The following is a 26078-nucleotide window of genomic DNA, read 5'->3' as shown; positions in this document are numbered from 1 at the left end:
GTTTCCCCAGCTGTAGGACAGGAATGAGGCTACTGACCCACCTCGCAGCAGGGTTGGGGTGAAGATTACTACACAGTCTATCAGGCCTCAGCTCAGGTCAACCGGGATTTGCCCTCATCTGCTCCTGTCCCCTTCCCAAAACCCTGACCTGGACCGGGCCTCGCCCATGAAACGGTGGCAGGGGTACTGGCGGGATCAGAGAAGGAGGGCTCGGGGCAGCTGAATAAGAGAGGCCTGGTGAAGGCTGAGCTGAGTCAGGCACGCTGCCAGCCAGCCAAGCAGTGGGGACGGGGCTTTGCTCTGTTATTATTAAGCTCTGAATCCAAGTTTCAGGAAATGAATTACCCAGTGAGGGGGATTCTGTGCCTGTGGATTGGGGAACCCTTTACTGCACCTTTAATTGGAGCTGGTGCTTGGCTCGGACAGCGCCCAAACCTGGCATGGACGCTGAAGGCTTTGATCATCAGCATACCTCTTCCCTCTGTCCTACACCTGTTTGGGTCCCAAGCACCAGGCAGTAAAGGCCCAGGGCACAATTCTGCAGTGTCCTTCCCCTTGTGTTGTCACTGGAACATGCAGCTGAACACGACACCATTCTGAGTGGGAGCTTTTTTGCATCCATGTGCCATGGGGGCATCTGGCAACACAGCCCCCTGCTGCAGTGAGTTCCACCAGTTAACAATGCAGTGCTCAATGGAGAGCTTCTTTGCCTGGTGCTAGGGTTACATGTATGTTCCGGCTCACTCCATCGAGTGAGCCCTTGGTCTCCTCTCACGGGGTGAAGGAGAGACTGCTGGGTTTTCATTCCATCCTTCCTGGTCTTAAAGACCCCAGTCCAATCCCCTCCACTCTTCCCCACTATTAATTTTCTGCCTCCAGTATCTGAAGCTACAGCCCAAGGCAATGAAGTCCCAAGTCCCTCCCTACACCAGCCAAATGCTCTAATTAATGTCCCTCGAAGCAGCTACACAATCTCAAGACAGCTCGATTCCCTCTGGACCAGTGGCACCAATCAGTGGGGTGGCAGAATGCTCCCCCGAGGTTTTCGCACCTGCTCAGCATTCCACAGGCCACAAAGCCAGGCTGCTCTGAAGCAGCGGCTCCGTCCGACCTCAGGCCAGCGGTCCCGCTACGGCTGCCACACTGATGGAGGAGTGGCCAGGCCAAATGGCGGCAAGCGGAGTTGCACCCCAGCACACTCCAGTTTCGCCTGCCGGCGCACGGGGAGTCTGTCTCCGTACGGCCTGGTGCAGGAGGTCTGCCAAGAGCTCGGCTCCTAGCGGCACCAGCTCATGCACTGGGCGGGTGAGACAGGGAGGCTCCCCGGGCAAGACAGACCCGGGGTCCTTGAGGGAGGAGGATGGGGGTGAGTGGGGACCGGGTCTGGGGGCCCCCCCAGCAATCCTCCCCCAAGAACTTCTGAATTGGTGGCGCAGCTTGTGACGAAGTGGGCCTGTTCTTAATGTTTCCTCCGAATATTGTGGGGGTGCCTCAGTTTCCCCTATGCAGTTCTTAAGTATCTAGGTGGTGGGGTAAGGGTGTATGATCATTGCAGAGCCCTAGAGGACACCTGTGTGCAGGGGTCTGGACACAGAAAATGGCCAACACCCTGTTTCCTGGCAACTGATGGCCTGGGCCCTTCCCCCCCTGCAAGGTGAAAGCTGAAGGGTTGGAGAACAAAGGAATCAGGTGACCACCTGGCCCAGGAAAGGAACAAAGCCCAGAGGAGGAGGGGCTGGAGGGAGTTTTCAGTTTGGGGCTGGCTGGGACATGGAGTGAAGTGCAGACATGGTTGTCTGGCTCACTGCCCCCCAAAATGGACCCAGCTGAGGGGTCCCGTTCTCTGCACCTGCAAGCTCTGTTTTAGACCACGTTCCTGTCGTCTAATAAACCTTCTGTGTTACTGGCTGGCTGAGAGTCACGTCTGACTGCGAAGTTGGGGTGCAGGACCCCCTGGCTTCCCCAGGAGCCCCGCCTGAGCGGACTCGCTGGGGGGAAGCGCACGGAGGGGCAGAGGATGCTGAATGCTCTGAGGTCAGACCCAGGAAGGTGGAAGCTGTGTGAGCTGTGTGTCCTGAAGACAGGCTGCTCACAGAAAGGCGACTGCCCCAGAGTCCTGACTGGCTTCATGGGGAGCAGTTCCAGAGCATCGCCCGGGGACTCCGTGACACAGCTTTAGACAGGCTCGCCTGTCTCCTACCCACCTGGCTCCCAAGCAAGCGTTCCCCCTGCAGGGAAGGGCTGTCTGTCCTGGGAGGCGTGATGGAGGGTGAACGAGGTGGCGAGGGTCTGCAAGTTGCACACGGCTAAGTGCATTGATGGTGGTTCCTGCACTGTAACTCATGGCCAAGAGCAAATCACCAAGATCGCCAGAGAGCTCTGGGCCAGCGTTGGTACTGAACAAGGCTAAGACAGAGGGGTTTGGCTGGGGGAAGTTCCTAGCCAGGGTTATTGCTGCAGGGCCAGTTGAAAGCTCAGCCCCTCTGCGCTAGGAGCTGTATACAGTGAGCAGCAGATGGTCCCTGTCCCGAAGAGCTGACAATCTTGATAGACCCGGGATGGGGGAAGGGTAGGACAAACCAGCTAAGGGATGGCAGCAAACAGCATGTCAGTGCCATGGGGTGTTTTTGAGGGGTTGTTAAGGAGGTATCAGCTAAATGGGAAGGGAAGGGGGCGAGGAGGATGGGGCAGGAGAGGAGACACAGGAGTGGGGAGATGCGGAGGGGAAGGATCTGCAGGGGAAGGGAGGGGCTGGTGCCAGCAAGTTCTCTGAATGGCCCGAGGACCCTGCCTTGCACCCACAGCTTGGAGTTTCTGGCTGATCTTGGCAGCTTTCCCCAAGGCCTCATGGCGGGGCGGTGGGAGGGGAGGCATCACCTGGTCCTAGTGCCCCAGAATGCACTGGGATCTCCCCTGAACAGTTCGGGGTCCAGGGGAGTGCTAGGCGGAGAGGTAGCCAAGGCTGGGCCCCATTTTACCCCATCCCCCTCCGTACAGCACTCCCTGGAACGGATGACTTCCCCCCATAGCGATCCTGCATTAGACCGGGGGGCCAAGGGCAGCCCCCCAGCTACAGGAGCCCCCTAGCTCCCTTCCGGCAGCCCCAGGAGTTCACAACAGAGAAGAACACGGCCAACATGGTCTTACATGCAAAGGTGCAGCCATAAAAACTCCAAGGCCCAGCATGCAAAGTGCCAGCGTGCCCTTCTGTTTGGATTCAGGTGGAGCACAGTGCATGCTGGGACGTGTAGTTTGCAGGAGCCGGGCCACCGTGCTGGCGACCAGGGTGGCCTGCCAGAACCCCACGCCTGAGCGGCAGAGGCCGCCTGAAACCGCCAGCTGGTCCCCCCCAGCCAGGAGCCCTCCTCTGCAGGCAGCTGGGCTCACAGCCATCAAGCCCAGGGGCCACCAGCACAGGCCGGGAGAGATGGCGCGGCAGTGAGGTGACGGAGCGATGCTGACCGGTCGGTGCACGGGGACCAGAGCTGGAGCCTGCCAGGTGCTCGGGGCCAGGCTCTGCTCTGGGCTCCGGCCCAGCCCGTAATCTGTGTCCCGTCAGCACAGCTCCGCGCAAAGGCGCAGCGAAGGGGCCCCGGCCCAGCCGTGAGGAGCGGAGCCGCTGTCAGCGCCCAGGGAGCAGCCTCCCCAGGAGCCTCCGACTCACCTCTCTCCTCCCAGCTTGTTGAAAGTGCAGGCTAAGGCCACCACCTGGGAGGTGGCCCGGCTAATGACCGGCACGCACAGCATGGAGGTGACCTCGAATCCCAGCATGTTGTGAAGCTGCTTGTGTTCCTCCTGGGGAGAGAAGATCAGACCAGGGTGAGGGTCAGGACGTGCGGCAGGGGAGGGTCAGATAGGCGTGGGGGTCTGGATGTGGGGCAGGGGAGGGTCAGATGGGGGTGAGCATCAGGGGGTCGCAGGGAAGGGTAAGGCGGGGGTGAAGATCAGGACGTGGGGCACGGGAGGGTCAGGCGGGGGTGAGGATCAGGACGTGGGGCAGGGGAAGGTCAGGCCGGGGAGAGGGTCAGGACATGGGGCACGGGAGGGTCAGGCCGGGGTGAGGCTCAGGACGTGGAGCAGGGGAGGGTCAGGCTGAGGTGAGGTTCAGGATGTGGGTGCGGGAGGGTCAGAAAGGGGTGAGGGTCAGGACGTGGGGCACGGGAGGGTCAGGCCGGGGTGAGGGTCAGGACGTGGGGCATGGGAGGGTCAGGCCGGGGTGAGGGTCAGGATGTAGGGCAGGAGAGGGTCAGATGGGGGTGAGGGTCAGGGGGTCGCAGAGAAGGGTCAGGCGGGGGTGAGGGTCAGGATGTGGGGCACGGAAGGGTCAGGCTGGGGTGAGGGTCAGGACGTGGGGCACGGGAGGGTCAGGCCGGGGTGAGTGTCACGACGTGGGGCAGGGGAGGGCAGCGGGCATGGAGCAATTCATTCATTGATAGAACTCATGGCCAGAAGGGACCACTGTGATCACTCAGTTGGCCGGAGAACTGCCCCACAACAACTCCTAGGGCAGGTCTTTTCGACAACCATCCAATCTTGATTTAAACATGTCCAGTGGCGGAGAATCCACCCCGACCCTTGGGAAATTGTTCCAGTGCTTAATTACTCTGAACGTTCACAATTGACACCTTATTTCCAGCCTGAATTTGTCTAGGTTCAACTTCCAGCCATGGGATCGGGTGCGACCTTTCTCTGCCAGATGGAAGAGCCCATTGTTATATATTTGCTCCCCGTGTGAGTACTTATAGACGAATCAAGTCACCCTTTAACCTTCTCTTTGTTAAGCTAAGTCAATTGAGCTCTTTACGTCTAGCACTATTCATTTTCTGATCCTTTCATCACTCTCCTGGCTCTTCTCTGAACCTCTAATTTGCCAACCTCCTCCTTGAACTGCGGGCACCAGAACTGGACCCAGGATTCCAGCAGCGGTCACAACAGTGCCAAACACAGAGGTACAATAACCTCGCTGCTCCTGCTCGAGATTCCCCAGTTTATGCACCCCAGGGTCTCATTTATGTTCAGCCCATGAGCCACCACCATCCCCAAATCTTTGTCAGAGTCACTGCTTCCCAGGATAGAGTCCCCCGTCCCGTACGTGTGGCCTGCGTGCTTTGTTCCTAGATGTAGACACAGAGAAAGGGCGCAGGGTTTAGGTACTGTGAGACACACAAAGGTAACACCCTAGCTACATGTGTGACCGTGTCTCCCACATCCGGCTGCAACCACCCACCCAATTAGCAACAGGGAAAGGGCCAGGGGGCCACGAGTCCTTGACACCCATTTGCAAACCCAAACTGAGAACCGGGGGGAGGCAAAACTCATGGTTTGAGCATTGGCCTGCTAAACCCAGGGTTGTGAGTTCAATTCTTGAGGGGGCCATTTAGGGATCTGGGGCAAAAATTGGGGATTGGTCCTGCTTTGAGCAGGGGGTTGGACTAGATGACCTCCTGAGGTCCCTTCCAACCCTGATATTCTATGATTCTGTGAACTGATGCCCTAACTGGGAGGCAACATGGCCTAGTGGATACAGCACTGCAGTGGCAACACTGGCTGGCTGGGTCATCTTCAGCCAGGCACCACGCCGCTCTGAACCTCAGTTTCCCCATCTATAAAACAGTGATGATGCTACTAAAGCCCTTTGCATCCTGTGGAAGACAGTGCTCTATACCAGAGCTAGGTATTAACATTATTAATTCATTCCACATCGATGGCTGAGCAGCCACCCACTGGTAACAGCCAGGCGGCTGCTTTCTCTGATCCCCATCTCTAGCCTCGCTCGGAGCAGCGGGGGCACAGGGACGAGTGGAACTGTCTGTTCCCTACGCTGCTGCCACGGGGGTAAGCTGGCGATGTGGATCTGTCACAAACGGCTTCTCAAGGAGAACGAGAAGCAGAGAGAGAGTTAACTGGAGAGCAGACTCAACAGCCGGTTACTGACTGCAAGCTTGGCCTGGGATGTTCATACCACTGAGCTCCTGGGCCCAAAATAAGCCTCTAGGATTTTCTGCTCCGAGTCAGTCTGAACAGCTGTTTACCCCTTTGCTGCTGGGCTGCACAGCCCTTCTGTTTATCCTTTCGGGAGTAAATCCTTAGCTCCTTCGCCGGCCACTGAGGGCAGGAACAAAATGCTTATCTCTGTCTTGCCAGCCAGTGAGTGAGTGGCACTGCCCGAGAGGGGATTGGCATTTTCGCTTATATTCTTTAAAAAACCAAACACGCCAAGCCCTTATCTATTAAACAGAGAACACAACAGTAGGAACAGGAAGGGTAACACAATAATGCAATGAGTTGGTTGAGTCCGGAGAGGCCCTCTGCTGGCTGGCATCAGAACTGCTAGGCTGTGTGTCAGAGGCCCTGTACTGCCACCTAGAAGCTCCAAATAGAGCCCCGTTTTTTGCGATGGGGGCGCTCTTCCACTAGTGACTGGGCTGACAGCCACCAACGCCTCTCACGCAGCCGCAGGCAGCCTGTCAGCCAGGTTCCCAAGCAGCAACCTCAGTCCTTCCACCTTCCCAAACCGTATTTACACTTATTTCGCTCCCTTCAGACTTTCAAACTGCCTTTCTACCCAAGGAGAGGTGATGGATTGCTTGGGCGGCACAGATAAATAACTTCCCTGACCCTGCGTGCTGGCTCATGACTGCAGCACGTGCCAGGGCAGAGTCTGCAGCTGACCCTGGGGCAAATGCTCAACTGGCTCTGAGTGGGTGCCTGGCTTCTGGGGGAGTTGTTATTATTTCTCAGCAGTGGTGACAGCAAACAGCCTCTTGTGTGCAAGAGATCAATCATCCTTGTAGGACCCAGACAGAGCCTGCACTGGCATTTTCACACCCCCCTCACAGGAGTATCTGAGCACAAGGCAGAAAAGCATCGTCCCCATTTCACACAGGGGGAAACGAGACACAGAGAGACTAAGTGACTTGCCCAAGGTCTGGAAGACCAGCTGTGTCGCTCAGCTGTGGTTCCCAGTGCAGGAGAGATCGTGCACAAAGGGTCCACTAAAGATCCATTCACCGTCCGGACACCTGGGTGCTCAGATCCAGCACGCTCTGAGCTGAGCCACTCAGGGATTGTTCGTTCCAGGAGGAACTCAGGGATCTGTTTCCAGCCCAGCCCTGAATTTGGATCTGGCCCCAGGCTGACCCCTCACACATACTGAACTGCGACACCCATTCCCTGTGGGTCAGTTCCCCAGCTCTGATCACTCTCCATGGAGCTAGCTGGGCATTTCCTCCACTTCAGTGTCCAACGGTGGCTACTCCCAGCCACACGAGCCCAGGCCTTGCCTGGGAACAGAGCGTTCGCTAACGAACCTCTGTCCCCAGCACAGAGTCGCTGCAGGAGGAGCAGCTGCTCGCTCTGAACTCCTGGATTGTACCAGGGGCATCCTGACCACCCCTGACGATCCAGCGCTGGGCTACTCCTCCCCCGGCTTTCCCAGTGCACCTCAATCCCAGCCTGCAGCCCCCCGCCATTCCAGCCCTGGGATCCCCCCCAGCTCTGCCGATGCACTTTAGACCCAGCCTGCAGTACCCCACCGTTCCAGCCCTGGGCTCCCTGAGACGAGCCTTCTGGCCACACTGCACCCTACAGCCCGAGAATGGGATGAATAGGCTGAGACCTAACAAACTCGGTTTACTAGTCCCCACCAGAGCCAGGATGCCAAGCCAGGGTTCTTCAGCAGGGAGATCCCCCCAGCCCTGCAAGGCGGGGTTTGGAAGCAGCTCCTACTGCGGGGACTATAGGGTTTCGGGGAACTGACGAGACGGGATGGGTTGTGACCAGAGTGGGAGGCAGCTCTTCCCCACAACGACACAGACATTAGGTGCCATCAGAGGCCTGTCATGGGAGGCACTGGGGCTCTCTGCCAGCCAGCAGGCAGGCAGACTCATGGCTGCATTAGTGCTGCATGCGGCTGGCTGCTGGATCCGGCTGTGATCGGGCTCAGCCAGTCATCACTGCCCACTGCGTTACAGGATCACGGACGAGAGGTGGGGAAAATGACCTACGAGGAGCCCCCTAGACCCAGCTGCTGCAAGGCCTGGCCCCCAGTCCCCTAGGTCTACAGAACCTGGCTGGGCCTATGTCTGCATGAGTGATGGATCTCAGCGCTGTCCCACACGACTGACAGATCACACCCCAGCGCCGACCCGGCCCCTCCCTCTGGTGGAGCTGTCGGCTCAGCCTTCAGGTCATTCAACATTGGTGAGGCCTCATCTGGAGTACTGTGTCCAGTTTTGGGCCCCACACTGCAAGAAGGATGTGGATAAATTGGAGAGAGTCCAGCGAAGGGCAACAAAAATGATTAGGGGTCTGGAACACATGACTTATGAGGAGAGGCTGAGGGAGCTGGGATTGTTTAGCCTGCAGAAGAGAAGAATGAGGGGGGATTTGATAGCTGCTTTCAACTACCTGAAAGGGGGTTCCAAAGAGGATGGCTCTAGACTGTTCTCAATGGTAGCAGATGACAGAACGAGGAGTAATGGTCTCAAGTTGCAGTGGGGGAGGTTTAGATTGGATATTAGGAAAAACTTTTTCACTAAGAGGGTGGTGAAACACTGGAATACGTTACCTAGGGAGGTGGTAGAATCTCCTTCCTTAGAGGTTTTTAAGGTCAGGCTTGACAAAGCCCTGGCTGGGATGATTTAACTGGGAATTGGTCCTGCTTCGAGCAGGGGGTTGGACTAGATGACCTTCTGGGGTCCCTTCCAACCCTGATATTCTATGATTCTATGATTCATCTCTAGGACAGCCACCCCGGGCATTCGGAGATTATAAAGCCCTCCAGTGATCATCTAGTCTGACCTTCTGCAGGACACAGGCCAACTTCCCTGAATTAATTCCTGCTTCGAAGTCCAAGAGCTGTGACCGAACATCCCATCCGGAGTAAAAAATGGCCAGTGAGGCCACGTCTGGCATGACTTGTTCCAATGGTTAATTGCCCTCACTGGTAAAAAGGTACCTTATTTCCAGTCTGAATTTGTCTGGCTGCAACTTCCAGCTAGTGCATCGTGTCCGACCTTTCTCTGCTAGACTGAAGAGCCCATTGCCCTATTTCAGTTCCCTGTGTAGTTACTTATAAACTGTGATCAAGTCACCCCTTAACCTTCTCTTGGATAACCTATGTAGGTCGAGCATCTTGAGTCTCTCGCGACCAGGCAGGTTTTCCAATCTTTTCATTATTCCTGGGGCTCTGATCCAAACCTCTGCAATTCGTCAACATCCTTCTTGAACTATGGACACCAGAACTGGACACAGCATTCCCGCACCGGAGCCGAACACAGAGGTCAAATAGCCTCTCTGGCCACACCGCCACACTGGGAGCACCTGTTCAGCTGATTATCCACCACGACCCCCAGTGGGGTTTTTTGAGTCCCTGCTTCCCAGGAGAGAGTCCCGCACCCTGTATGCACGGCCTGCATGCTTTGTCCCGAGGTGTATAAGGTAGGCTATGGAGGCTGGCCTGCAGCTGCGAGAGGAGTTCCTACACACTCGGCCCGCTCCTGTCCACCCCCGGCGCTCAGACATCACAGCGTCAGCCTTTTGCATTTATACCGTGCCCACCGCGGTAGCGTCCGAGGGACATCCAAGAGTGGTGAGTACATTCTCCCCCTTGTCCGCCCAAGGCCTGCATGCCCATCCTCCCATTCTGGCCACGTGGCTGGCCCCTCCCCATGGGACCCCCGGCCTGGGGGCAGCCCAGCTACGTACCAGGCTGATGTCCTGTAGCGTGATGGATTTCTTCTCCTCCACCACCTGCCCCAGACGCCCAAACATCAGCTGCAGGCAAAGAGACGAGAGTCAGGAGCTGGTGGGCCGAGGAAGAGGAAGGTTGGCTCGCGGGTGAAGTCGCATCCCGCAGGAGCCCGGGCGCAGCCGCCAGCGGTTTTTTTGGGAGCAGCGGCACAGCCAGCTCCTCCGCCCAGCTCCCGGGACGTGGGTGCAAGAGGACAGGCAGGGCTTGGGGGGAGGCCATATCAAGAGGAAGCAGCTGGACACAGAGGGGCCCTCTGGCTCTCCCCAGCTCCCAGGCTAACACAGCCTTTGCGGCCTGTGATCTCCCTAAGTCCTGGCCTGGACTCATCAGTTGTGGAGGGGACGGCTGAGTCTCCATGCCCCACAATCTTGACCTGGAGCGGCCACTATTTATGGGAAGAGGACAGCTGAGTCTCCAAGCCCTTCCAGAGCTTGGCCCCTCCACTGAGCACCACAGCACACACAGACCACTACAGCAATATGGCAGCGTGGGCCCCGGCCCACTGGAGAGCGGGCTGAGACCCACCAAACTCCTGCCACATAGGCAGCCGCTTGATGGGATCAGCAAGTGGGACACAGACAAACCAGTGACTTGCGGCCTAGGGCCTGTCCACAGTCCCCCAGTCCATGCAGTACCCTTCAGCACCAGTCTGACGTGCCCATCAATTCCTACCCTTGCAATACGGCTGCAACGGCCTTTTTCATCCACCACCAACCAGCCTCCCCACGCACCGGGCCAGTCGCATCCCTGGCTTTAGCTCCACTGCAGCTAGCAAAGTTTCACCGGAGACGAATCTGGCCCCCTTCGCTTTGGATTAAGGATCTGGGGGGGAGCTGCCGATGGCCAATCCTGCTCCACTCGAAGGCGGCTGCGCTGGGGATTTGTCTCACCTTCAGTAATGGAGGCATCCGGCATCACGTTCTGGGGAGCAATCCGGGCCAGTGAGAGGCCGTTTCACTGTCTGTCCTGTAACCGGGCTGGGGCGCTCCCAGCCGGCAGAGTGGCACATGCCGGAGGTGACACAGCCTCGCCCTGCTCTGGACTGCGCCCCACAACGTGAGACACGGCGACATGGAAACACCTATCGAAGCCTCAACGTGCTTCTGAATCTTTTCGTCGGAGAAGACGGGGGATAAGGTACGAGCATCCCTAGCGGGGGCGGGAGAGGTATAGCATCGGGATGGCTCTGGCGCGGACTGGCGAGAAGGCGACCAAGGGGGAGATCAAAGACGCGGTACGTGGACCGGATCTCAGAGAGGCCAGGCGGCACGACAGCCCGGGGTACGACCGTGCGTTTTGGAAGGAGGCTAGAACAGTGGCCAACCCCGAACAGGGAAGTGGCAGACAAGAAGATGAGGCAGAAATCAAGAGAGCGGGTGCTGAGATCTACACGTGTCACAAACGGCTCTTACCCTTCCACAGACACCGCTGCTCGGCTGGTCGCATTATTATCTAGCTAAGGGATCTGCGGGCTGGCACTGACTGGGCTCTCGCGAGAGTTCCTGGCAGGCAAGCGGCCTATTGATCATGTCCCAGGCGATGGGTGAGCTGCTTAAATACTCACCGAGGGCTTGCTCTGTGGGAAAGTCTCGCACTGAGCAGAGATCAGGTCCAGCAGACTCAGTGGGCTAGGGGCAGGGCTTCTCAACCACACCCTTCTCCCCCACACACTACAAAATGGACCTTTCCAATGTAATGGTGATGGAACTGGGGCTGTTTGTACATTGATTCCAGTGGAGATAAGTCAGCCCTTTGATCCTGCTCCCTAGCTGTGCCTAGGCTGGGAATCCTTTCCAGAGCACAGACCTTAATAGCCCCAGCATTTTCCGGGCAGGATTTCTCCGTTTCGGCATCGAAGATCGCTACACAGGGGTGGCTGGCCCCAATTCGAGTGGACCCTGCGGGCACTCACTCACATTTGACCTGGTTGCTGCTCCATCAGATGGAGGGAGGGCTGGGCCATACCTGAGCGGCGTTGTGACACCGAGCCCCAGGTCGCAATGCTACCCACTCCACTTTGGCCCAGCTGCCCCTCTGGGATGGCCTGGCCTAATTGGAGTGAGTGGCACTGCGACCCCAGGAGTGAGAGGGAAGGCTCAACGCACCTGTCTAGGAAGTTGGGTGTGCTCCCCACCAGATGAAAACCGCTGGTCTAGGTACTTCACTAGCTTCATGATCATTTAAAGCCAATAGGCTTTTGTGCTCCTAAATGTGCGTCACTTTTGAAAACGGCAATGCAGAGCCTAAGTTTCTTACGGTGCTTTTGGAAACGTTCGCCCAAGTCTGCCCCCTGCAGGCATCCGTGCACCCCCAAATTCCTGGCCCAGCATGCACAGGGCTCCACGGAAGACGTGGGATGGATTCTTTGGGGATGGTCTCCTTTCGAGCTTTCCCAAGGTAGACCACTCCATTCCTCTTGGAGACGGAGGAGGGGATATTCCCAGGACAGGCTCGTTCCGCCCGTTGGCTGGATGTCTAGGGTGGCGGCAAGGCCGGAAGGATCGCCTTATGAGGAACGATTAACAGAGCTAAGGGCCGGAATCTCAGCTGGTGTAAATCGGGGCAGCTCCATTGAGATAGGTGCTGAACATCTGGACTGTAACATCTGTCGATGGAAGCGTTCCCCAGCAGCTGGGCTGCAGCGTGCCCTGCCAGAGTTGCTGGCTGCTCTCCAGATGTTTTCTGGTTGGCTTTAAAATGGATTTACCTGGATAAAGCCTTGGGGAAAGAGGAGGGGACGTCCTGGAGCCAAGGGGTGAGAACGGAAGCAGCCCCTGCGCTAACAAAACGAAGCCTGTGTTTACCGGCTTCCTGACACGTGGCCTGGGAAGGGAGCTGGAGCCCAGACTCCTCCAGGCTGCAGCTGCTCTCCCGGGGGAGTTCAACATGGTTCCAGATCGGATGTTCCCACTTGCTGGCTGGTGTCACTGGACGCCGTCAATCAACAAGCAAGAACACAGGCAGTCAGTGGTCGTGTCTCAGGTCTATAATAAGAGGCCATAGGAGCTGCCACAGCTGGAGAAGTCGATGGCTCCTCTAGGGTCGGACCGAATGTGGCCAGGGCTAAAAGTGCTCATAGACTCACAGCTCAGGATGGGGCTGAGGCAAACACCCAGATCTGAGCACTCCCAAACTTTAGCTCTGCATCCACACTTGGTGGTCCAGGTCCCCTCTCTCCTCATCACACACACTGTAAATGTGCCACCCTACTCCAGGAATTCCTTCCTGACCCCAGCTGGGGAGCTGTCTATGCCTGGAAGCATGAGGACTGTCACGGTTTGCACATCCCAATGGCTAGCTTCATCTCTGGAGCAGGGCTGATTTAAACCCCAGGAGGTCTGGAATTCAGGGCCAAGCTTTGCTGCTGAGCGACAGAGAACATGTAACGACTTACAGGGAAGCTGATCTCCTCTTCCAGCACTTTATCTCCCACGACCTGGAGGAAACAAGAAACACAGAGATGAGGGCCAGGGAGCTGAGGAATCGGTGCTCTGGAAAACCCCGGCCACGGAACAGGAGCTGAGAGAGGATTTAAACCCTTTATACAGTAGGGTCTAATTCGCCGAGACCTGATTGTATCTGTGAAAGCTGCTGAGGATGGGTGAGCTTGGAACTTTGTAGCAGCAGCGGGAACAGAATCCAGGTCGTCCTGCTCCCGAAGCTCAGGTCTCTGCCCCCGGAGCGAAAGGAGAAAAGTCCCTAGGCAGGATTCTAACACAGGGAATGCTCCTGTAGGATGGGTGGGGTGGGAGGGGAGAGAATCGACTCGAATCAGACCCACTGTAGGGGTGACATGACCCTTAAGGTCACCCCCTTTTGGAGTTGGTCTTCCAGGGCAAACCAACGTGCATCGTGGCCAGACGACATCCCACCGCTGAGTGACGCTGAGACAAACCGGCCCTGGGCTGTGTTGCAACAGGATCATTTGTGCCCATCTCAGCATCTTTGCTGGGCTGGTTTTTATGTATGTTCCTAAAGCTCATGGTTCAGGGTTTCAGGGGTCAGGAAGGGATTTTTTTTGCCCCATGTGTATTCTGGGGGGGTTTATTTAATCTCCTTCCTCTGAAGCATGAGGGATGGCCACAGCCGGAGGTGGGACATAGGACGGGGAGGGCCAGGGCGCTGAGGTGGCACCGGGTACTCTCTCTCTCTCAGGTGCATGGCTGCCCTGCATGCTCGGGGTCTAACTGATCGCCACGTGTGGGATTGGGAAGGAATTGGCCCTCTGGTCAGACTGGCAGGGACCTTGGGGTTTTTCTACCTTCCTCCGCAGCATGTGGGTGCAGGTCTGGGATGGGTTGTGCACCCCCCACAAGGTTTGAAGGGGTTAAGGTGGCCAGGTGAGCCAATTAACTCCCTGGGCTGCACCTGGGGGAGGATGCAGGGAGCAGGAGTTGATTAAATGAAGCTAAGCTGGACAGGAACAGGAGGGGCCTGGCTAAAGCCCAGGAGCTGAGAGCAGAAGGGATGGCAGGGAAGGAGTCTGCAGCCGCCCCTGGGAGGAGGGAGTTTGGGCCGGCAAGCCCAGCGCAGGGGGAGAGCCAGAGAGGTAGGGAAGGCTCAGGGGAAAGGGAAGGCAGCAGAGTACAGGGCAAGGCAGAGCTTGGCTGCTGAGGAGAGGGCCCTGAGCTGGAACCTGGAGCAGAGGGTGGGCCCCGGCTCCCCTAACAGCCCCTGGGGAAGTGGCGCAGACCAGACAGCAGAGAGCAGACTGCTGGGGACAGTTTGCCCTGAAGGACTCCGATACCCTGGAAGAGGAGGGTAATAGTGACCTGGCCAGGAAGGGGTGGGGGCACGTCACCAACAGGAAGCAGCAGCTCCTGGGGCGAGAGGGGCCGCAGGGCGAGGCAGGATGGGAGGCGAGACGGCCAGAGGAGGGCGCAGCACCTGGAAAGAGCTAATTCCCAGAGCCACCAGGAGGAGGCGCCCGAGGGGTGAGTGGACCCCATGATAGGGTCACTGCCTGTGGTACATCACGGTCTAGTCTCCTGTGGGTCTCATTCGCTTTGGGCTCATTTCGGCTTGGGTATCGCGCATGGGTGCTGGGTGAGGCTGGTGGCCTGTGACAGACAGGAGGACACACTGGATGATCTGGTCCTTGAACTCTCTGACTCTAAAACTGTCCTGATAAGATTCCCCCCACCTCCTACGAGAAATGAGCATGAACCGTGGGACCTTTCTTGTGGCTCAGTCCCCGCTGGGTGGAGGGGGGCTGGATCCCTGGCAATTCCAGGCAGTTTTCCTTCGGGAAAGGCCAGGTCATCAAAACCGAAAGGTTCCGTGGGAATTTGTTGATTTCAACGCATCTGTCAACAGGCTCCAGGCAAGCTCCAGGTGGAAACCTCCTTAATCTTCTGCCACCGGTCGCCCTTTTGGGCTCCCCAGCATCACCGCGGCTCACCTGGCAGGTGGCCACCAAGCCAGGGCTTCCAGGCTCTGCCGCTCCCCAGCAGGGTGGGCTGCCCACCTCCCTGGCTCCAGCTCTCCAGCGCCCCAGGCTGCCCGAGGAGCCAGCCACACAATGGTGTTTCCCCCCAAACAGATTTCTTTTCTTTCTTTCCTTCCTGTGAAATTGATACACTTTTGACCTTTGTGTCCCCATTTAGGATGAATTTTTTTGCTTTAATTTCAAAATTTGTGGCACGCGGGAAGGGCCGGTTTTCGGCTGGCTCTGCTCCACAGCACCAGCCGCGTTCCCGGTGCCCTACGAACAGGGCAGAGTTGCCAGCAGAGGGACCCGGGCCCAACTCCTCTGCTGCTCAAACAGCATGCCTCCACAGCGCCTCTGCTGGGGTCACCGACCTGGCCCCCGTACCACACGGGTATGAGGGGGAGTCAGGCCCCTGCCCCAGAGACCCTCCAGACCTGATCCTGCGAGGTGCTGAGCACTCTCGACACCTAGTGACATCCCGGGAGCACCCTGCTGGAACCGGCCCCGACGGGACAGGGGAGGATGGGGATGCAGGAGGAAGCATGGGGAAAGGAAAGCACCTCTCAGCAGAGCAGCATGGACAGCGATGGGCAGATGGGCACACGGATTTATTTCATGGGGATGGGTTTCTTCTGGAGTAGGCGAGGACGCCCCAAGCCCCAGGAACCCTGCCTCCCTCCCGCTGTGCAGAAGGCCCCGTCTGTGCTCCAAGCTGGGGAGCTGAGTTTACTTGTATCATGGCTGTTCCCGAGGGCAAGTTCTGGACTCCTCCCATGACAGATGCGGCCCATGTTGGGCTGCGGTACCACCCACCTGGCAGAAGAGCTGGTGGTTATCTTCCGAGACCAGCAGGAGGCAGCAGCAGGGGGACTGGGTCTCCTGCTTCAGCTGGGGAAGAGAGAGCGAGAGAGAGAGGGAGGCAGTGGTTAGAGATGCAGAGAGACCCTCTTTAGAGCAGGCAGGGAGCCCTGGGACACACCCGCCAGCCCGTTCCGCTGAGATCTGCAGCCCAAATGTTGGGTAGCTTAGCTGAGCCAGGCTGCTTGATGGGGGCCCATCAGTCTCACCCACCACCTGGCACTTGTGCTTACAAAGGTGAAGTGTCATCCTGCCCTGGCTACAGGTGGGGAAACTGAGGCACAGTGTTCTAAGTGACTTGCCCAACGTCACACAGGGAGTCAGTGGCAGAGGGAGGACGAGAACCCAGGAATCCTGTCTCCCAAAAAGTGACACCTGGCTGCTGAGCAGGCTCCAGGCAGAGAAAGACGCACAGTGGGAGATAAAGGGGCCTAGGAAAGCAGAGGAGGGTTTTAATGGAGAGCAGAGCTTCCATTCTCTTTTGCACAAGACTAGAGACTTAGAGCGCAGACTGAAGAGTCACTGGGCTCCCCCAGAGAGAGGGAAACCATCACTTCCAACGCTCAGACTCCAGTAGCACCTCTCCAGGGTGGCTGGGGAAGCAGATCCAGCATCACCGTGCTTCCCCGCACCCCAAAGCCCCCCGTCCCACTGACACAAACTCCTCCCCAGACGCCTGTGCCAACACAAGCCAGCTGCAAGATGCGCTCGGCAAAGCAGACTCCAGAGGGCACAGCCGGGAGGCCCAGTTCTCTGCTGTACTCGGTCAGGTTTGCCCTGGCTTGTCTCAGGTTAGCTTGATTTGGGGAATGCAGAGGCACAAGCTAAACCAACAGACCCAGCCCGACACTGAAATTAGTGTCTGCCCCAGCTGCACTCAACCAACTTAAGCCGGGGCAGCGTGCGCACGTCACCTCCGTCCCAGTGGTGTGAATCTGGAAGAACTCCACCGGAGCCGATGTGTGTAAACAGAGAACGGGACCCACTGTCAGATCAGCTCGTGAGCTGGCTCTGTGAAGGACCCGGCTAGGCGAGGAGGATGAGGTGTGTTCCGCAGACATGGGGTAACTAGCACATGGTTAAACCCCGCTTACCACCTCATAGGGCAGAGTCCTGCCTCATGGGGACAATTCCCAGCTCCCCCTCCTGAACCACTGGCCAAGACCCCTGGATGGATGCCAAGGGATGGTTTGCCAGAGCCAGGGCTGTGTACAGAGCTCAGAGTCTGACCGACTCACAAGAGGAGAGGTTTGGAGCCCAGCTTTGAGTCTTTGGGCTTTGTCCAGACCCAGGGACTGTGCTCACTAGAATGGGGGTTGACCTGTTGGCCGCTGGGACAGAGACATTTTTTTCAATGCTTGTATTCCAGTTGCTCCTCTCTAGGGTGGCACTGTCCGCACCCCAGTGCCCACCTTCCAACTGACACAAGCTTCTCCCCTGACGCCCGTGCCAACCCAAACTCCCCTCCCCACAGGGCCAACCCAAGCCCAGGGTAAGCGGATCACCCACAGAAGCAGGATACGGCATGGGCACCGCTGACGCGTCCAAGCTCCAGGGCACAGAAGAGAGCCCTCCCTGTGCCTCCTGTGTTTGGGGTCTCTGCTGAGGCAGCCAGCCAAGGGGCTGCCTGTCGACACCACCCACCCTTTCCCATTAGCTGCAGAAGAGCCATCAGGTGCTGCTAACATCTGCTGACGCCAGGCTGGGGGGACAGAGGCGAGCGGTCCTGTATCCCCTTTCCTACGGCCGGAGCCTCCCAGTGCCCACTTCTCACTCCTCCCTTTCTGACGAGGGGCCAGCCCTGCTCCCAAGGGGGGCTTTGTCTGTGATGAGAACTGGCCCCCATCTCGATGCTGAGCCTGCCCCGAGGGCTGGGGCTCGCCAAACGGCCAGCCTGGGCTGGAATGGGGGGGGATCCAGTTACAGCACTGGGGTCATCAGCTCATGGAGGGCCCTGGGGGTGCAGCTCGCCTGTGTGGACAGCCATTATTATTACGGATTCTACAGTAGCACCAAGGGCTCCAACCCAGATCTGAGCCCCATTGCGGCAGGCGCTGGACAGACACGTAGTGGGAGACAGTGTCCTCACCCCAAAGACCTTGCAGTCTAAAGAGTCAGACAGACACAATGTGGGAGGGGAAACTGAGGCACAGGGGAGGGGACATGACTTTCCCTAGGTCACCCAGCATCTGAGTGGGGAGCAGAACCCAGGTTTCCTGACTCCCGGTCCAGTGCCTTGCCCACTAGACCTCACGACCACCACTCCAGCCCTGACCGGTGCAGGTTGCCACCTAGCACTCCGGAAGCCTAGCTGGGTCTGTCGCTGGGTCTGTCGACTGGCCCAGCCTTAACAGCTCTCGTTTTGATCTCCCTGCCAACCCAGCGGCAGACACGCACCAGCGGCCTCGGGGGAACAGATCACCTGCCTCTGCTTTTTCAGTGCTGACTGAATCGGACAGGGCTCCACCTTCCCAGCCTTGCACCCTGGTGCCTGCAGGCTTGTTGGCATGGGGATAATTATGCCGCTTTAACGCCCACATGGATGCTCGGAGCCTTTTTCCCATTTGGCTTATGGATCTATGCTTAATAACACACACTGACCTTGATCTCACAGCACTAGCTAATCCTCGTGCCCCCCCATGAGCTGCTGTTCTCCCCACTGTACACCTGGGGAAACTGAGGCACAGGGCAGTGACTTGGCCAGGTATGAGAACCCAGGAGTCCTAATGCCCCCAAACCCGGCTCTAACCCCTAGGCTGCTCTCCCTCCCAGAGCAAGGGATAGAACGCACAAATCCCCCTTCCTGACACCCTCTGCTCTAACCCTTAGCTACCACTCCCTCCCTCTCACCATTTCTCATTATCGTACTGAGTTTCTCTTTCCCTGGACGTGCCCGCCCCCGCTCCTTTTCCCTTCTGTCTAATCACAGCCTGGCTTAGCCGGCCAAAATTGTATTTTGCAACAAGGCTTGCAAGCCTATGACCAGAAAGAGGCAGCGAAAAGCAATGCCCCAGAGCGCGACGCTGGGCCAATTTTGCCAGGTCTCAGCGCACCTGATACAACTGAGTGCCAGGCCTGAGTTTTTCCAGCAGCGAAAGTCAACACCCGAGGCAGAAGCTGCATTTTCTCTCTCTGCTGTTCTTTTCTCTCCCTCTTTTGTGTGTGTTTGTCTCGTTGTGCCTCCTAGGAAATGGGATCAGACCTGCCCAAAAACAGGCACCATTCCTGAGACTGTCAAACGGGGTCCCTCCTAACAACTTGATCCAGCAAAAGGGGACAAGGGACGGTGTTAAAACTATAGCCTCGCTTCATACTTCACACTGCTAACGCGGGAACTGTTTTCCCGTCTTTCTGTACCTTTAATAAAAGGTTCAAAGGGTTTTTAACAGGGTACGTGCCATGGGACTAAGCAAACCCCGAAGCAGGTTTAATGATGGTTCACACTGGTGGGTGATTACAGGGTTACAGAAATGTCTTCAGCTCTTTGGGCCCAGGGTGCCCAGCCTGCCCCAGGGTGCGCGGAGATAGGAATCGGTTACGACTGAGAGGGAAGAGACTGGCACACATTGTCCTAGGGCAGCCCCTGCGGCAAATCACGGCCCGGCCTGGCCTCTCGCCACCAGCTCCGCTCCCTGCCTGGCTCCTGCAGAGCCATCTGGCCTGCTCCTTTTATTCAAGGCCAGAAGCCGTCTGTATGTTGAACTCTCATAGCAGTGATTAGCATCTGCAATATGGATACAGCCCCTCCTATCCCGGGTAGGCTCCAGACACCGTAGGAATGCAGCTGCCTCTGGGGCGCAGCCTAGCCACTGTTAAACAGCTCACAGCAACACCACCTAACGGCTGCTAGGCACGGTAAAGGGCCGCACATCCCCTGAGGGAATTTAGGGGAGCAGGGCATGATTATCTGAGCTGGCCAAGATCATGAATAACCAGGGGTAATTGGGACCTCAGGATTATTTTCGGCATCGCCAGCACCCTGCTGGGTCTTAGCACCAGGCCGGCTCCCTGAACCCAACCTGGCTCCCCCATCACACCCCGGACACCAGGCCAGGTCCCTGCATCCAACCCAGCCAGCTCCCTGTACCCAACATGCCCCCCCCTCCATATACCACACTCCCCCCTGGAAACTATGTCTGGTCCCCGTACCCAACCCGGCTCCCCCTGCCCACTGCACCAGGTCCCCGTATCCAACCCGGTCCCCCTGCCCACCGCGCCAGGTCCCCGTACCCAACCTGGCTCCCCCTGCCCACCGCGCCAGGTCCCCGTACCCAACCTGGCTCCCCCTGCCCACCGCGCCAGGTCCCCGTACCCAACCCGGTCCCCCTGCCCACAGCGCCAGGTCCCCGTACCCACTCATTGTCTCCCAACATTGCGCCAGCTCCACATACCTAACCCAGCATCCCCCCAGTGCTGCTCCAGGTCCCCATAAACAACAAAGCACCTCCCTGCCGTGGCTGTGCAAGGCCCCTGTACCGCAACCAGCAGCCCCCAACATCATGTCTGATGCTCTGCTCCATGAACTGCCAGCGCTCCCGCCTCAAGCACCCAGCTGTACCTGGACTGACCCCACCTGATATCTTGTGAGATCTCACCAAGCCACCCCTGGAGGTAGGACAGCTGCAGGCTACCGGCAGCATTCTAGCACCACCTTCAATTGTATGGGCAAGAGGCATCAGCAGAAAATAAAAGCTTCTGAACATGCCCAAATGTGAACTAAATCCTTCCCAGAGAAGGGAGAGGTGTGAGCTGCTTCCTCGAAGGCAGCTCAGCAAGTTGTTCACTCTGAAGCCTAGTGATGACACCTTGGACATAGTTCAGGAGGTTGCTTTGCAATCGAAAGGGTGAGAACAGGGACCGGGGGGGGCATTAAATTAAACACAGCTGCTGGGTCTGGGCGGGGCACTCAATCCAACCCCTTTGCTCAGGCACCGAGCGCACTAGAAACGCTGACAAATAAAACAGACGCCACTGTCTCTTCCTCTTTATTCTGCTGTGCTGCGAACCTCCCCGCTCTGTCCGGCCCCTGCACAGGCCGGCTGTGTGCAAGACGCTCTGCAGGGAGCAGCTAACACCTGCCCAGCGCTAGAAACACTCCGGCAACACTAAGTCACGGGCAAAGCAAGGCCACGCTCCGCTGCCCCGCTGAGGTCAATAGCAAGGCTGCCCTGGGTTTCCCTGCGAGGCGGATGGGGCAGAACGTTCCCTCCCCGGGAGGTCCGTCGCAGTGAAAGCAAAGCACCCAGGTACTTACATAGTTAATGACCTTCAGCTGGAGCGAAGCCGCGTCGAGGTCGTACAGCTCCCCTGCAAAAGCAACGAGCGTTGGCTGGTGTGATGGGCTGGCGGGAGGGAGTTAAGCCAGAGACCCTGCAGCACCTGCCCGGGAAGCCAGGTAGCATAACTAGCTAACCCAGCCGGAACCAGCTCGCCAGGCTGGGCACTGGCCATTCCGGAAAGTCCGGCACCGTAACGGTCTTGCTGGTGACTCCCCTCCGCTGCCCCGTCCCCTCCACCATTCATCTCCCACCAGCCAGAGGATGGTCAGTTCTTGGCGCTCCTGCTCCCTGTGGCGTGGTGGGAGCTGCCAGGCTGAGTCAGGCCACAGGCTTCCCCACCTGCCTGACACTCACAGAGACCTGGGCACCAATTTGTTCATTCTCTCCTCTGCCCCGGGAGGCCGCTCAGTGTCAGAAGCCAGGGGAAACCAAGTCACCGAGCGAGGCAAGAACTAGCCCACTATCTCCTAGCCACAGGGGCAGAGCCAGGAATCAGGGCCCAGTACTTGCCTCCTTTCACATCAAGTCCAAATACAGCTAGATTGGGCCTTGGAATCTAGCAGTCTGGGCTCCAATCACCGGACAGCCCCAGGTGGGAAAGGGCCAGGGGGCAAATGTCTCTGTAGGGTGGGCAGATCCTTGATGGCCGAGACTGCATCTGTCCAACCCCCCACTCCCCACAGCTCCAGGGTGCTCAATATCACACAGGGACTGGGCTGCTGCTCCGGGGCAGCTGGGCCTGACTAGCCCCAGGTCCCGTCCACCAGAGCGACTCCTCCATGCCCCGGTCCCTGGATGCAGCCTGGGCCACGTGCCAATGGCAACGACCCCATACGTGGGCGCTGGCAGCTCTAGAGAAGGGGGCCCCTGCTCTGTGGTGTCTGCCAGTCCCCCTCAGTGCTCAGGCCCCTCTCGAGCTGGAAAGAGCTGTCCCCCGCTTACCGCACAGCTGCAAGATCTTGCGGTCCAGGTCGCTGTAGCCGCTGTGCGTTGCCCTCTCGGTCTTGGCCAGGGAATTCTGGGACGAGCTGGTGGACAGGCTGACCTGGGGCCAGGGCTGCAGCTTCTGGAGGGTTTGGACACGCCGGTATGCCACCAGGACCTGCAAGGCACAAGCAGGTGGGGGAGGGGGGGAAGGGGTCAGCGGAGGGGAGCTGTTCCCATTCCTCCTGGAACCCGGCCCCCTTCCCATCCGTTAGGGGCTTATTCTGTGCACCATACACTGGGCAGGGCTGGTTACGCACAGAGCTCGGGTCAGGCTGTTCTCTTTCCTAGCCACGAGGATGGGGAGAGAAAACAGCGTCAAGCCTCAAACCCCATGTAAACCTTCCCCTGCCTGGACATGGTCCAGTTCCCACTCACATGCCCAAGTGGCCTGCATACGGCCATGCCCTCATTCCAGACCACCAGCCTAGGACCAGCTCCTGGGGGAACTTCAGGGTCTCAGTCCGGGGGTGATGGAAAGAGGAGGGGGTAGAGCCTGGGGGACATTCTGGAGCAAGGAAGGGATGGACTCCACCATAGTGAGGAGAACCAGGCGGCTGGAACAGAAAGTGAACCAGCTTTTGGGGATCCGGGAGCTGACAGATGCTGTGTGTCTGGATACCGAGGTGAGAGGCACTTTAGAACTACGGTGGCTTAGATTAGATTAGATACTGAGAAGTGAATTCACCTTGCCAGGTAGATCTGCCCCACTAGGGCTGAGAATTAAACCCAGTATGAGAAAACAGTTTCCTTAAAGGTTTTTATTCTTGTCCCTTTTAAATAATAAGACAAGATAGTCGTCTCCTTCCTTAAATTGCTGTTGTAATAAATCCACTGTTATTATTTTTTATATTAAAGAAGCACCTAGAATCCCCAACAAAAGCCAGACCCTTATTGTGCTAGAAGCTGTACACACAACACACAACACACACACACACAGAGTGAGATATGGTCTTTTGTCCCCGAACCCCTTTGAGGAAGTCTCAGAAAGCTAGAGAACCACAAAAGACAAGGTTTATTCCCCTCTCTTTCACAGAGCTCACATTCTTCCTTCTCCTCTTTCCTCTCCGCTGGTGCATCCTGGGAATTGTCGCTCCTGGACTCAAAGCTCCAGGAACCACCTAGAAACTGACTTACAAACCAGGGTAGAGATCTGCTCCTAGCTAGATACAACACACCCTTCCCCTTCAGAACAACCACTGTCAGACTTCAAACTGCCATTGAGACCAGCAACAAAGTTTTCCAATCTTAGAATAATAGAATATCAGGGTTGGAAGGGACCTCAGGAGGTCATCTAGTCCAACCCCCTGCTCAAAGCAGGACCAATCCCCAATTTTTGCCCCGATCCATAAATGGCCCCCTCAAGGATTGAACTCTCAACCCTGGGTTCAGCAGGCCAATGCTCAAACCACTGAGCTATCCCTCCCCCATTTCAGGCAGTCTCCTTTGTCTCACACTTCTCCTAGTACATGGAGAAGCAGGACCAAGACTGGGCAATGGAGCAATTCCCAAATGCTATACATTGCCCATTAGCACATTGGGGTTCTCTGGTCCAGGGTGGAAATTAGCATTCTCTTCTCCAGCTGCTGGCGGAGAAGCTGCCGACAACCTTGAAATGTTCCATTTCTTTCCATCCATTAATCCATCCGAATCTGCTCGGGGTTCTGTTATCTGCAAAGGACACACACATCTTGAACGCCCTTCTTCTGCCTCTGAATGGCAGCTTCACACGAACAAACTCTCCAGTTTGAAATTTGTGAGGTTTAGCACCGTTCTTCTGAGCTCCGCACTGCCTGTATTTCTCCTGTGTGCTCTTAACACTTTCGCGACTAGCTGCAAGGGAGGATTTGGTTGAAAAAAGAGAACACGCAGGCCCTTGACAGGTAGTAAGTCGTGAATTTATCTTGCATCCTCTTAATAGATGAAAGGGTGATACTCCTTTGTTGCATGCGGGGTGGCCCTGAAGCAAACAACATTGCATGCAAAGCTTCCTTTCACGGTCTCACTTGTAACTAAGCTGCAAACTTTCTTGCACCAATCTGTTCATTCCCTCGACTAGACCATTAGCTCTCGGATGATATAAAGCAGAGGTCCCCAAACTGTGGGGTGTTCCTCCCTAGTGGGGGGGTCCGGGCCAGCCCCATCTGGGGGTGAGAAGGGAGTGCCACCCAGCCCCGCTCCGCTCCCAGCTCTGCTCTGGTCCTTCCCCTAGATGCAGCCCTGGTGCCCAGCCCCGTGCCCAGCCTCGACCCCGACTCTGCACCTGGCTCCGCACCTGGCCCCAGCCCCGCTCCCAGCCCCCAGCCTTCATCCCTGGCTGCAGCTCCATTCCTGGCCCCACCCCCTGACCCACCCCCAGCTGCGGCCTCAGCCTCAGCCCCCTTACCCCTGTCTGCATTTCCCCCCCCCCCCTTGGGAGCCATGGCCCCGCTCCCAACTCAGAGTGTGTGCGTGTGGACAGGTGTAAGGGGGGTGTGACACTGAAAAGTCTGGGGACCACTGGTATAAAGAAACCAGTTTGTGCTCAATACCATTGCTACAGACCTAGTGTAGCATATCAGCAGAAGTCAACTGCATTCCACTGTCCATTACGAACTCCTTGGGAAACGCTTCTTGGGTGAAAACTGAGGACATGAGCTTATTCACTATTTCAGAGGTCACCTTTCCAGCGAACAGAACTTCCAGCCATGTTCATGTTGAATGATAGTTTTCCAGGACTAGGAGAAACCTTTGTGTACCAGGCTGATCTTCAAATGGTCCCATTATGTCGAGAGCCAGTTTCTCCCATGGACAGTTGGGATAGTTAACTGGTGTGAGAGGGATGTTGAAGATTCTCCGTGACTTCTCACTCATAGCACAAGCCAGGCAATCCTGGATTATTTCCTCAACCTGATTGTCCAACATTGGCCACCAGAAGTCTTGTCACCCTTGTCGGTTTGACTCCTCCCCAGATGTCCTTCAAGTGCCAAATGAAGCATTCCTTCTCTCAGAAGTATAGGCACAAGAAGATGGGTCAAGTCTCAACTTCCATTCATTTACAAAGGACAGCTCACATGATATGTGTCTATATGGTTGCAAGTGTTCTGATGTCATCGTCTTACAAGTCCATCCATTGACTACGTAACTCTTTAGGTCCTAAAGTACCTTGTCTTCTCTCATGGCTGTTGCCCACTCTGAGACTGATCACTCCTGGAGTTGTAGCAGAGACTAGTGCAATGGCAATCTCTTCATCTGCTTTCTCTATTGCACCCTCACGATAAGGGCAGGCGAGAGGAACAATCTGCAGTGGAGTCACTGGCTCCTGGAAAACACACTGTCTGGAAATCAGAGTCCGTTAGTTAGGTGGCTCATTTGGCAATTCTTAAGAGTTGTTCAACCAGAACCTTGCATGGTGAGTAAAGCTGAAAGAGGTTTGTGATCAGATATTCAGCTAAATCTCCGACCCCAAAGGTAGGTTCTGACATGTCTTACTGCCCAGAAACCTGCCAGAGCTTCTTGCTCAATGACAGAATAAGATTTTTCTGGATCAGTCAGGGCTCTGGAGGTGAATGCAGTAGTGACTTCTCATCCATTTTTTAGCCAAGTCAAGACAGTACCAAGAACTCACAAGCATCTGTTGTGACAATCGTTTGCTTCTAAGAGCCAGACTGCTGGAAATTGCATGATTTATCTTGCTAAAGTTGCTCTTGCACTCTTCATCCCATTCAAACTTCACATCCTTTTCCAGGAGATGGCGCAAAGGAACTACTTTCACAGCAAATTGTTGTATAGT

General features: G+C 56.8%; 1 protein-coding gene across 2 annotated transcripts in view; it reads right to left on the bottom strand.

Moving 5' to 3' along the window:
• Window positions 1-26078, bottom strand: part of PDE2A (phosphodiesterase 2A) — a 358875-nt gene that overhangs the window by 35543 nt on the left and 297254 nt on the right. For both annotated transcript variants that reach the window (XM_084626204.1, XM_084626205.1), the window contains 6 exons: window positions 22265-22424; window positions 21298-21350; window positions 15999-16073; window positions 13149-13190; window positions 9709-9777; window positions 3665-3795 (listed from right to left, as the gene is read on the bottom strand). In XM_084626204.1, the coding sequence (XP_084482330.1) occupies window positions 3665-3795; window positions 9709-9777; window positions 13149-13190; window positions 15999-16073; window positions 21298-21350; window positions 22265-22424 (530 nt within the window). The remainder of the gene's footprint in view (window positions 1-3664; window positions 3796-9708; window positions 9778-13148; window positions 13191-15998; window positions 16074-21297; window positions 21351-22264; window positions 22425-26078) is intronic.

Source organism: Lepidochelys olivacea (genome assembly GCF_965140295.1).
Source record: "Lepidochelys olivacea isolate rLepOli2 genome assembly, chromosome: 1".
NCBI lineage: Eukaryota > Metazoa > Chordata > Testudines > Cheloniidae > Lepidochelys > Lepidochelys olivacea.
The sequence above is the reverse complement of the archived record's forward strand: the minus strand, read 5'-3'. Positions and strand labels throughout refer to the sequence as shown.